Consider the following 13,810-nt stretch of genomic DNA (forward strand, 5'->3'; position numbering starts at 1 on the left):
CATGACCAAAAACTGATTCATAACCCTTTTTGGCATTCATGTTGGAGAGGGTCAAGTGGTTCCTGTTCAAGTGGACTCTGGTAAAAAAAAAAAATGGAAACCACTGCCCTATAGTAATACCTCTCTCTTGGCTTGCTTTACTACATAGTGTTATCATAAGGAGACAGTTGGGAAGAGGAAATCCATGTACACAACCATAACCTAACTGGAGGAAAAATGGGATACAAATATAACTAATAGACATGTCCAAAAAATCGTTTTGAATTGTATATCGGAATTATTTCGGATTGTTCTCGCTTTTTGATACGCATTCCGAGACATTGTCTCACAGCGCAACCAGCAATGTAATTCGAACCATTGTTGGCCCATTCTCTAATTGTCTCTTAATGTTTCGTTAATTCCCCCCCCCCCCCCAAATTTTTAAAAATATATTTTAAAAAATATTTTAAAATTTATTTTTCATTTCTTCAACCTACCTTGAATGGGAGCTTAGCGCAGCCTAACATGGCTGCCGCTCCCCGGCCAATCAGAAGCTTCCATGATGGACGCAAAGGTGGGGGCTAACGTCCTCTGCGTCCACATGGAAGATTGCCATACAAGCCTGGTGTGTAGCGATTGCGCATGCGCGTCCGCCATTTTAGAAACACTTAGAATCATTACAAATTTTCGGAAATATCCGAAATTTTTGGGTGAAAAAATCGAAAATACTTTCTATATCGAAGCACCAGCACCCCCTACTTTAGAAACGAGAATTGAAACATTTTTTAATCGATCGGACATGCCTAATAACTAACAAACAACAAATAATATATTAAAAAATCAACAGGACTTTTTTATTGAAAGGAAGCATGCATACCACAGCATTCACCGTAAAATAGTAATTTCTCTATGAATAGATGTTCCCTTTTAAGAATAAATAGCAAAAAGAAGAGAAAGTGCCTTGATAGATTTCCAACAATTTAATGAATATTCGGCTACCAAATGTTTTGATCTACGGTGCCAATGTTTTGAGGAATCAAAAATAAAATTTAAAAATTGAATTAAATTAAAGACTGGAGAATCCAAAAATTATTTGCTTATCCAGTCACATAAACAAATTCTAGCATAAAGTTGAGCTTAAAGTGCTCACCATGAGAGATAGAGAGAAAAGGGAAGGAGAGAACAAGAACAGGAAAAAATGAGACTCATATTACTATCAAAGTACAACAGTTACTTTCCATTTTCATTTCAATTTGTAACCTCATGCCTGCAGACTTTTTTTTGAGGGCCAAGAGCGTTTTTACAAACCTGACCAGAAATAATGTCACACGCAGAAGAAAAGACACACCAAATGTAAGAAAATGAAGACTCAGGCACTAACATGGACTGAAAGTCTTTGTCAGTCCTCTACAAATGATGGGAAAATGGTACTAAGCTCACCTTATGCAAAGCCCCTTGCCACAACATAATGTCTGAAACTCGGCAGCAGTTATGTACTGCATAAGAGCACATCCGCAAAGGGCCCAAGGAGATTTTTGTTGAAAATGCACCGAATCCAGACCAGGTAGTTCGTGAATGGCTTGATGTTGTCTGAAAACGTATGGTTCTGATGGGACAAGATGTAAGGCATGTACGTGTTTTCCCCTTGTTCTTGTATCCAAACTTCGTATTTCACTTCTCGGACCTTTAGGTATTTCAAATTCCAAGGAATCTGCCAAGACACAGAGAGTTTTGCTTCACTGGTGCCCTGGACAGAGGCTTGGCATTTGGCCTCCCTGACCTTCCCAGGGTAGAGACCACTGGCCCACTTTTGCCTCTTAGGCCCAGGCTTAGTTTTTACCGTTTGCCTAATAGTCTGGATAAGGGAAGCAATGTTAATTCTTGTGTCCTGGTAGACACGGAAAAGCCACTCCGGGTTACGACAACAGAGGTGTCGAGGAACTTCACTGCTTCTTATGATCCGGTCTTGTTCAGCCTTGTCTAAGTGGGCAATTCCTCCTTGATCCCAGGGCCGGTCTGGGAATGTCACGGTGTTCTCCTTTTCCATGTTCTGCCAGGCAATATACTGAAGATCCATGCCAGGAAGAATAGACAGTGTTTTGTAAGGTGTGTAATGTTCAGGGTTGATGGCATAAGGGAAGAGTTCCACAACTGTGGCTCCCCTTGGCAGGAAGAGAGACATTATCAGCTGGGCTCCATGCATGCTGACTAACATGGATGCATTGCTAATCAAGCGGACAATATCGGAAAATGTATGGTCTTCAATGGAAACTGTGATGGTTTTCATCTGAAATTCTTGAGCAAGTGCCAAGAGTAGTTCTGCCTCATTTAGGATGAGTCTATTTATAGTGCGGCTGAATACGATAATATATTCTTCACCAGGCATTCCTTCCAAGCTCACATTCAGCTTCTCCATCATGAACTTAGTGAACTGTCGGATCTCATTGCCAGAGACCAGGATGTTGGCTTTTGGGCCCTGGGGTTGGACAAAGCCATACTGATACCATGTGGTGATCTTTGACAAGCCCACATACGATTTGGTAAAGCAAAGGAGACGCCCAAGAGTCTTTAGCTGTTCTCGCAGGAGGGGTTGCTTGTTGCTCAGCAGCCTATACAACTCAAAGTGAAGACCTTCACCCCAACCCTCCATGAAAAAAAGCCTGGCTTCCAGGTCCAAATCCGGAAACTGCTGCATGGTATAGAAGATTGGAAGGAGGTCATCATGAAAGACATGCATCAAGTTGTCTGGGTTGAACCTATTCACAATCAGGGCCACATCTGGGACAAAAACAGGCTTTGGCATGAACTTTAGTGCAGCAGCCGGCAGTTCAACGAAGTTGAAATATTGTGTGTTGTGGTCTTCCACCGAGGAGAGATCAAGCAGAGCAGGTTGAAATCTTCGGGAGCCCAGGTTAGGAAGCATGATGGAGGAGTTGCTGTGGAAGAAGACAAACTCTTCCGCCTCGGTGGAATAACAGAGGGACTCGAAGTGGCAGATACGGTCTGTGTGCATCCTGCCAGTACACACCATCCTGGTGCCATCTTCCACCAGGGCTTGAAGAGCAGCATGGTAGTCAATACGGACTTGAGAGAGTTCCTGGGACTGGCGAGTGAGAACCAGCTCCTCCTCCAGAACAAAGACGTGGTCACGCAGCTTGATATATTTCCACAGCACGGCTGCAAGGACAGACACTAGCAAGGCATTAAACACAGCCGCTATGTTCATTCTGGATCCAGATGCTAGCAAGAGGGCAGGTGGTGAACATGAAGGAGGAGGGAGGCATCCTTAGTCCTCTTTAACATGGTGGAACAGAGACCTAAAAAACAAAGAAACTCAAAATAAATGTTTTGAAACTCCAAATAAAGCTCAAGAGAATTATGAAGCCATTTTTTTGGAATATTACTCAAAAGCATTGACTAGCAGACTCTATTTAGGCTTATGGAAACTACTTCTTGTTTTTATTAAGACCCCTAAGGTTCACCAATAATAATAATAATAATAATAATAATAATAATAATAATAATAATAATAATAATAACAACAACAACAACAACAACAACAACAACAACAACAACAACAACAACTTTATTTTTATACCCCGCCCCATCTCCCCGAAGGGACTCGGAGCGGCTCAAATGGGGCCATGCCCGACACAACAATACAATAACAGCAATAAAACAATAAAACAAATATCACATCAATAAAACATCAACATCAGTAAAACAGTCATAAAAGTCAGCACACAGCATAAAATGTTAAAAACGGGATGCTAAAACACAGATCTGGGCCAAAGTGCAAAAAAAAACTTCCACATGGGAGAGGTAGTTTCACAGGAAATATAGTCAATAAAGTGCAAGGTAATAATGGCCAGGCATCCTATTGTTGAGTAGGGATGTAAATCTTTGTAATTTCATTCTCATAGCCAAGAATGAATAATTTTACCATTTTCTCCGCTGTGAGAAAGTCTTCGAAAATAGCTCACTGGTTTGGTTTTTTAAATATGAAAAAGCAGAACGGTTTTCAATTAGAAAGATGGTCAAACAAATCCAGATTTTATTACGCTACCTGTTTAATTTGAACATTGAACATTTAAAGTATCATACGTAAAACTCAGACTCTGAGGGAGAAGGTATAAAAATTGGAGAAAGAAATGTAAACAATTCAAGAAACACAGATGACAGGATACGAAAGGCAGAAATTATCAAAGACTTGGAATAAATGCCTCCATGAACAAACTACACTGTCATATTTTGAACATATAATGTAGAAGATATTAGAAAATATAATAATGCTTCTGGGGTAGAAGGCAGTAGGAAAAGAGGGACAGAGCATTCAATCTAAATATGTTTAATCAAATAAGCTATTACCCTGAGTCTGCAAAACCTGAGCCTTGGGGGTCTCTCATTCATAGGATTACCAGAATCAAAGAGGTCTTGATGGCAATTAACAACAAGAAAAAATGGCAGTTCAACATTTATTTTACAGAAAAAGTACAAAACATGTCATTTTCTGCAAAAAAAATCCTTCTCTGTAGAAATCTTTTTTTTTTTCAAAAAGTCAAACATTCTGTGCAGAAAATTCCATAACTTTTCATGTAGAGTAACTTCTGAACTACAAAGATTCTCATCTGTCCAAGATTTTCCCCAAGATGGTTTCCTGACACTTGGGATTTTTCATCTATTATTAAACTATTTTCAAATATTCTTTCTAAATCTAACCCAGAGCCAGGTGCAAAAAACTACTGTGGAATGGAGGATAGACATGTACTCTTAAAAGCAAAGTACAAGGACATGTTCAGCCCCGAAATTTGGTTTCAGAAGAAATGAACTCCACAATCTTGCTGCACCAAAATCCACTTCTAGTTTCCCCCACAAGCATTATTCCATCTCTATAGCCTAATTTAAACAAGGTAGGAATAAAAAACCCTCAGTGATCTACTACATGCAACCCAACCTGATGCAAAATTTCACAACATCACTATAAATATTAGTGTATTTTTCATCACTCCAATTCAGATGTATGTTGTTCAGCTGTCAGGCAAGAGGGAAGCTGTGAAGCTAAAATTTAAAAATACTCTTCAAACAGCTGCCCCAAACAGATTCTAATTTTAGAGGTCCTGTTTGCAAAAGCAAAGCCCCAAAATAAAACATTTGCAGATTGAGGCAGCTACTATAAAAGTCCATCTGAAGAAGGTTGTCTTCTACAGGTAAGTTGGACTATAGATACTACCATCTTAGCCTGGATTTATAAATAAATAAATAAACTTTATTTATATCCAACCCCGGAGGGATTTGGGGCGGCTTACAAGACAACAGTGCAAAACAAAACACAGAAAATAAACAACAGAAATTAGCCTAAATCAATAAAACAAACACTAGGTGAAATTAAAGTAGTTTTCTAACACTTCTGGAGCAGGAAGGAAACAAATAATTTTCTGCTTTCAAATTCATACTGCTGAAATCATTGCCATGAGAGTATTTTGCAGTAAATGTATATTCACCTTTAAATGATTATTACTTTGATCTAAATCAAAATGGTGCTTTTTATTTCCTTCTGAAAAATCACAGAAGCAAGATGGGGAAGAACTTCCAAGTCTGTCCCCTGTGTCTTTTACAAGAAGGAAAACGCAGATTTGAATAAAATGAACGAACACACAATATTTTCCAGAAACACTAAACTGGGATGATGAAAAGAACAACCATCCAAAACATATTGAACCAAGGGCTTCAAGATAAACCCCACACCATCCAATTATGGGCATGGAACTGGAGGACCATTAAACTATCATCCTAGATGTGTCTTACTCAGAAGTAAACCACAGTGACTTTAACTGGACTTTGTTGTTGTTGTGTGCCTTCAAGTTGTTACGAACTTATGGCAAACATAAATGAACTTATGAGGTTTAATTAGAAATACTTGTTCAAAGGGTTTGGCTCTGTCTTCATATGAGGGTGGGGGAATGTGACTTGACCAAGATCACCCAGTGAGTTTCCATGGCCAAGCAAGGATTTGAACCCTGTTCTCCAGAGACAAGTTTTTGGAGTATAACAACTAGTAAGGTAAATTTAAAGATTTTCCCCTGACATTAAGTCTAGTTGTGTCCGACTCTGGGGGTTGGTGCTCATCTCAATTTCTAAGCCGAAGAGCCGGCGTTGTCCGTAGACGACTCCAAGGTCATGTGGCCAGCATGACTGCATGGAGTGCCGTTACCTTCCCGCCAGAGAGGAACCTATTGATCTACTCACATTGGCATGTTTTCGAACTGCCAGATTCGAACCGCCGACCTTTCAACCGGCAAGTTCAGCAGCTCAGCGATTTAACCCGCTATGCCACCAAGGGCTCCATAGATACTCTACTACCTCCAAGTAAATATGGAATTACACTTTCAATGGTTGGATGAACCAAGATGAAAAATCAGAGCTGGGAAGGCTTTTGAGAGTCATGTTTCAAAAAAAATAATCTTTCTCTAGCTCATGATTATTCTACAGTTGTGTTCAGATGGCAATATCCTGATGTTCATTGTGTCAGGCATTTAAGTGCCAACAAAGAATAAGGTAAAGAACATGGTACAGAAGAAGGCAAATAATTCAGGCAGATAGCTGATCCTCTTTCATCTTCAAGCTCAAACAAAAACTTGTGTTGTGAATGACAGATAAGGGAACGAGAGAGAAAGAAAAAAAAAGAAAGAAAACCAAAAAGCACTGTATGCACCACATAAAGCCATCCTAGAGCTTATATATTTTGGAATCGTTCCTTCTTACCAATATTGAGGGCAAAAGCTTCATCTTAGGAAGAGCAGTTTTGCCAAGCCTAGGGTTCTCCAGATGCCATGGCTCTCCAACTCCCACCACCCCAGACCACATGGCAAGGAAAGAGGATCTGGTGACCATAATAAATATTGTTCTAATAATATATCTGGCCAATGCATAGTATGTTCAATAGAAGCAGCAATATATCAACAATGGAAAAAATTTTGCAATCCTGATCTACAATTCCAAGTCAGTGTCAAAAACCTTGACTTCTTTTTAAAACTATAAAGTTGTTATTTTCATTTCAAGGCACGATCATCAAGTTTGCAGATGACACCAAACTGGGAGGGATAGCTAACACTCCAGAAGACAAGAGCAGAATTCAAAATGATCTTGACACATTAGAGAGATGGGCCGAAACTAACAAAATAAAGTTCAACAGGGACAAATGCAAGATACTTCACTTAGGCAGAAAAAATGAAATGCAAAGATACGGAATGGGGGACGCCTGGCTCGACAGCAGTATGTGTGAAAAAGATCTTGAAGTCCTCGTGGACAACAAGTTAAACATGAGCCAACAATGTGATGCGGCGGCAAAAAAAGCCAATGGGATTTTGGTCTGCATAAAAACAGAGGCTGGATGGCCATCTGTCGAGGGTGCTTTGAATGAGATTTTCCTGCTTCTTGCAGGGGGTTGGACTGGATGGCCTGTGAGGTCTCTTCGAACTCGACGATTCTATGATTCTATGAGACATGGTATCTTCCACTTTGCTTTATGTTTGACCAACTAGTGCATTAGATTCTCCAGGATTTCGGATCAGGAGACTGAGATATCTATCAAGTGCACTGTTGATCATGTAGCAAATACCGAGAACTGCAATTAGGACTATGGGGAATTATGGGAAAGGGAATTATCTGACTGGTCACGCAGTTGACAGATTAAGTGGCAGTAGGGAAAAATGAAAGAAAGAGCTATTACAAATTGATTTTGCTGTATTTAGGAATGGAGAAAATCATACACACTTGAAAAAGTTCAACAAATGAGCACTGATAAAGCAGAAATCTAGTTTGACTCCAAGAGATTTCAGTCCTACTGAGCTACAGAATCAACTTGTGCAAAAAGAACAGAGAATTTGGTCAGAAGGATACGAGATAATATTAATGGAATATTTATCCACTATTGCATCAAAATATGTTTTAGGCATTCAAATTATAATCATACCATGGCTTAATGTGTTACTGGCTGTCACTGCACATTATGCTGTTTAATGATAAAAACCACTGCTATTTATGGTCTATGGTGTAAATGTTATGTCCCACCCTGGGAGGGTTTATTTTTAAAGACATCTTATGAATCTCAAATAAAACTAGCAAATAAAACTAGCAAAGTGTTGAAAATAGAGTTCTTCCCCTAAAGTTTCCAATCAGTATGTGTTGTTAAGAAATTCTCAGAGGACTGTCATTTCCCAGGAGTAGAATGAATACTGATCTCATTGGGTACATCAGATATGGAAGGCACATTGAATCCTGTGCTGAGAGAAAGGTGGAATATAAATAAAATAAAATAACCTTTAATGTATTTTGATCTACATTTGCATTTCAGAGAAAACAGTCATATATCCACATGAATCACAATCATTTTCAAAAGTTAATAATAATAGTTTTATTTCTATATCTCTCCCCATTTCCCCGAGGGGACTCGGTGCGGCTCACATGGGGCCAAGCCCAACAACATACAATAAAATACAGCAGTATAAAATACACAATATAAAATACAACAATATAAAATACATAACAATCACAGTAGATTAATATATCAACTCTACAACACAGCTTCAATAGAGTAAAAAGCATGGCCATTAAAAAGAAGCGATGTAACGGCACTTTAGTCCATGGTCTTGGAGGAGAGGAAAAATTATAATTGTGCAATGGATTAGGAGAACTAATCACAACCGTCCATGATAAGACGCAAAAGATTAGTTAGCTCCAGTCTAGATATATTTAAGTTAGTCTTAACATGCTCCATGTAACTTAAGGATTTCTTGGATATACGTAATTAACAGGAACTAAACCTCATTAAGGAGTCCCCGGTGGTGCAGTGGATGAAACCATTGAGCTGCTGAACTTGCTGACTGAAAGACTGGTGGTTCAAATCTGGGGAGTGGGGTGAGCTCCCGCTGTTAGCCCCAGCTTCTGCCAACCTAGCAGTTCAAAAACATGCAAATGTGAGTAGATCAATAGGTATCATCCCGGCTGGAAGATCATGCCGGCCACATGACCTGGAGGAGTCTACAGACAATGCTGGCTCTTCGGCTTAGAAATTGAGATGAGCACCACCCCCAGAGTCGGACACGACTGGACTTAATGTCAAGAGGAAACCTTTGCCTTTACTAAACCTCATTAAATGGGATGGAACTGACTTCTGAGCAAACATATAAGAGGCTGCACTGCTATTTAGTCTGTAAATGTATACATGTCTACTTATTTTTATTTATTTAGAGCATTTAGACCCAACCTTTCAGCCAAAAAAAGCTCTCAGCAGCTGCCAAAATATTAATTTGACAGTTCCATACCCTCAGGCTTTGTTGTTGTATGCCTTCAAGTTCTTCCAACTTATGTTGACCCTAAGGCAAACCTATCACAGGGGCTTTCCTGGCAAGATTTCATCAGAGGACGTTTGCCTTTGTCTTCCTCTAAGGCTGAGAATGTGGTTTTCCATGGCCAACAATTTACAATCTAAAATGACGCAACACACAGGGAAATAATGATGGCAAGCGGCAAGGGGACCAAGCCAAGCAAATGCTGACTGTTATTACCTCCCTCTGAAGCCACAGCCGTGACAGTTGGGATGGATGGAGAATAGAGCTTTACCTGCCTGCTCTTTTCCCCGAATTTAAATTTTTTAAAGCGCATAAAAATAGCCATGTACATGTACAGCAGACGAGCTGAAGTGAATTAAAAATACTGAAATATTGATAACATTCATTAAAATTGCACTAAATCATTAGCAAAATCCACTGTCCCTCTTGCTTGATTAATATTAGGTTCACACTTATATAAAAGTGAGCCTTAAATGCAGTCATATTGACTTTAATTAATGTGATATTGACTACTGATGTTGAATTAGAAGGAATTCAGCTGCTGATGTTGACTGTAGGACCTTTCCAACTGACTACAGCATACTTAGCAGTTTTCTGCTGAGTTTGAAGGTAATCTGTGAGGAGTAGGAGCTTTTGTATATGGGCACAGTCTGCCTATCTCCAGCCTAGAAATTTAAAAGGTTTGCAAAGATACTATTTGTGTGTTAACTGGAAAATCAAATGCATGAATCCAATTGGCCGAGTTTGAAAGGACCTCGGAATCAGTTTGCAACTGTTGCTGTCCTGCTGCTGGAGAACCAGTTTGAATAGGTTTCTCTCTGTGTGTGTGTGTGTGTGTGTGTGTGTGTTAGAGTCTACTGAGTACTGGCTGGAAAGAAGATGGCTCTGTACTCAGAGATGCCTGACTATTTCTGAGGCCTTGTATGTTGCTGATCTTCACTGAAGCAGATTTATGGACTAAGAAAGGACTACTTATGATTGCTGAGTTCTGTAAGCAATCGGAGGGACTATTGTAAATACCATTGTTCTGTTGATCTCTTGGACTTAGTAAAAGTTCTTGTGCTATTTGTTCTGCAAAGCTGAGTGGCATGTCATCATTCTGCGGGTGATTCTGGGTTCATGGTCACACGTAAGAGCTTCTACCTGTCATCCACAATCCCCAAGAGATTGGACACCCTGATATGGTTCCTGCAACTGGAAACCCAGAGGAGGGGAAGAAAAGCCAAATTGGATTCCTTGTAGAAAAGCTCCTAGCATTGTGGCCATATCATTCTATCATCTACTACAAAGGGGTCAAGGGATCTATGGTTCCTCATCCCTGCCATGCACAGACAGTTCATGTTTAGCACAGGAAAAATGATAACATATCCCCAACTCTGCTACTCAGAACCACAATTTAACACAAATATAAAGCTGTCTCTATTCATATTATCCTCATCCGTATAAACCAGTGTTTCTCATACAACTTGAATATCCCTTATCTTGAATTTCAAAATTCCAAATACTCCAAACTCCAAATTTGCCCACATTTGGAGGTTGAGATAGTGACATCTCTATTTTATGATGGTTCGATGTACACAAACTTCATTTCATGCACAAAATTATGAATATGAAGGCTATGTGGACATTCTTAAAATTGTATATAATGTGATTTTATTTTGTAATGGTATCTGTTTTATATGAACTGTTTTGTAGATTGTTTTATATGAATTGTTGTTTTTACATTGTTTTTAGGCATTGAATTTTTGCCATTTACTGTAAGCCGCTTTGAGTCTCCTCGGAGAGAAAGGCGGGGTAAAAGTGATGTAAATAAATAAATGTGTATAAGATGTATATGAAACATAAATGAATTGTGTGTTTATACTTGGGTCGTATCTCAAAAATATCTCACTGTGCACATATGGGTTCAGGCAATTCCCCAAGTTACAAACATCTGACTCATAGTTAAGAATGGGAGTGAGACAACAGGAACTGAGAGAAATCTACTCCAAAGAAGGGAAATTCACTCCTGAAAGTGAATTTGCGGGAAAGGTGTCTCCACTGAAACTCTCAGCAATCTTTGTTTTCACAACAAGCCAGTATCTCCAAATTCCAATGATCCCAGGAACAGAAAGTGAGGTGAAATCTTCTGAACAGGGGCACAGACAGCAAATCAAACATCATAGGAGTGTTAACACTTTCCTATGCTATCCAAAGCTAAACATCTGGAACAAACATTTTGGCTAAGGGATGCTCAACCTGTACTAGTTGATGTTGGGGACTGACCATCTTTCTTTTTCCTGTACCTATTGTCTAAAATTGCATTTCTCTCTCTCTCCTGGGATCTCACTAATGCATAAAAACCAATGACTCAGGAATTGGCACCAATCCAGGGACCACCACTTTGAATAGAAGAGATATAGACAACTATATCCTGATACAGCTAAAACACACGCAGAGTAAGGAAAAGAAAATGGATGTAGAACTACAGTCTAACATATGGATGTTCAATTTGAGGCTTGCAAACATCTAGAAGCTCCTTTAAGCCCAAACCCTATGATTTTTAAATCTATCATAAAATCTTATAACTATGTGAAATCACCAAAATGCAGAGGTTTGGGTAATAATAATGGAATTCCAGTCTCCTAAGAAAGCCTCTTGCTGCATCGACATATGGCCAAGTTGTCGCCCAAACTAAGAACCACAAATGATGAGATGTCACGTGGAACACATCCATAGATACCAATAATAACCACAACAACAACAACAACAACAACAACAACAACAACTTTATTTTTATATCCCGCCCCATCTCCCCGAGGGGACTCGAGGCAGTTCACATGGGGCCAAGCCCAACAAAATACAATAAAATACAGTGGTATAAAATACACAGTATAAAAGACACAATATAAAATACAACAATATAAAATACATAACAATCACAGCAGAATAATATACCAATTCTACAACACAAATTCACAGAATAAAGAGAATGGCCATGAAAAAAGGCAGTATCATGGCACGTCAATCTGCGGTCTTGGGGAGAGGAATACTTGTGCAATGTATTAAGAGAACTAATCGTAAACTTGGAAGAGGGTAGTGGGTAAGGGGCCGAAATTGCTCTCTATCCCCACAAACCGCCCTCTCTCGTTTCATGCATACTCTTTCCCAAACTGTGACTACAGCTTCCATCATCCTCTGTATTGGTGCCAATCCCTGAGTGCACCTGAAGAAGCATACTTAGTCTATGAAAGATTATGGATCAACTTTGTCCTCTCAGTTAGTTAATAATGTTTTACATGATGATCATTTACATACTCCCATTCTCCCCAACAAGGACAAGCAATGGCAGGAATTGTAGTTTCACACATCTGAAAGGACACTAGCTTAGAGCTTATATGCATTGGGTTGCTGTGAGTTTTCCGGACTGTATGGTCATGTTCCATAGGCATTCTCGCCTGACGTTTCACCTGCATCTATGGTAGGCATTCTCAGAGGTTATGTGGTCTGTTAGAATTCTCCTGTTTCTTGGGTGTTGATCTTTATTTACTGTCCTGATTTTAGAGTTTTTTTAATACTGGTAGCCAGATTTTGTTCATTTCCATGGTTTTCTCCTTTTTGTTGAAATTGTCCACATGCTTGGGGATTTCAATGGCTGCTCTGACTTGGTAGTTGTTAGAGTGGTCCAGCATTTCTGTGTTCTCAAATAATATACTGTGTCCTCGTTGATTCATCAAGTGCTCTGCTACGGCTGACTTCTCTGGTGGAATTAACATGCAGTGCCTTTCATGTTCCTTGATTCGTGATTCAGAAAACAGGAGAATTTTAGACAGAAAAAAATCAGGGCCAGCTAACACCATCTAATAAAAGATTCCCCCAGGCAGTAAGCAGCCAGACCGTGAAGCCGCAAGGCTTTTCAATGCTAATCAAGGTGACCAACTGCTACATTAACACTTGCCTCAAACAGACAAGAGTTCTTTCTCCCACTCTGGACATTCTACAGATATATAAACCCCACTTGCTTAGTTTTCAACAGACCTCACAATCTCTGAGGATGCCTGCCCTAGATGTGAGTGAAACGTCAGGAGAGAATGCTTATGGAACATGGCCATACAGCCCGGAAAGCTCACAGCAACCCGGTGATTCTGGCCATGAAAGCCTGCAACAACACATTAATATACATTGTTAGAACTAAATAATAATAATAATAATAATAATAATAATAATAATAATAATAATAATAAATTATTTAGTTCTAACAATGTATATTAATGTGTTGTTAGAACTGAAGAGCTAGCTATGGGAAAATACCACAGGATGAAAGGAATAACCAGCAAAATGTACAAGATAATAATTGAAATTAAGGGGGGGGGGGAATAAAGGATGCATTATTAAGAGAGATATGGGAGGAAGATTTAGGGATTAAGATAAGGGAAGTGGATTGGATACCGCTATGGAATCAAAGACATTTAATGAACTTATCGATACGTGTTAAAGAAAAT

The 13,810-nt window shown here is 39.3% G+C and overlaps 1 protein-coding gene and 1 long non-coding RNA gene across 3 annotated transcripts in view; one reads left to right on the forward strand and one right to left on the reverse strand.

Annotated features, from left to right (window-relative positions):
- Positions 1-807: 807 nt before the first annotated feature.
- Positions 808-13,810, reverse strand: part of pomgnt2 (protein O-linked mannose N-acetylglucosaminyltransferase 2 (beta 1,4-)) — a 39,256-nt gene continuing 26,253 nt past the window's right edge. For both annotated transcript variants that reach the window (XM_003222185.4, XM_008112754.3), the window contains one exon: positions 808-3,296. In XM_003222185.4, coding sequence (XP_003222233.2) covers positions 1,469-3,205 — 1,737 coding nt within the window. In that variant the 5' untranslated portion in view covers positions 3,206-3,296 and the 3' untranslated portion in view covers positions 808-1,468. The remainder of the gene's footprint in view (positions 3,297-13,810) is intronic.
- On the forward strand, positions 4,946-5,810 carry LOC103279148 (uncharacterized). Its single transcript, XR_506598.3, has 2 exons — positions 4,946-5,186; positions 5,548-5,810. It is a non-coding gene; the product is annotated as an uncharacterized LOC103279148 (long non-coding RNA).

Source organism: Anolis carolinensis, chromosome 6 (genome assembly GCF_035594765.1).
Source record: "Anolis carolinensis isolate JA03-04 chromosome 6, rAnoCar3.1.pri, whole genome shotgun sequence".
Lineage (NCBI taxonomy): Eukaryota > Metazoa > Chordata > Lepidosauria > Squamata > Dactyloidae > Anolis > Anolis carolinensis.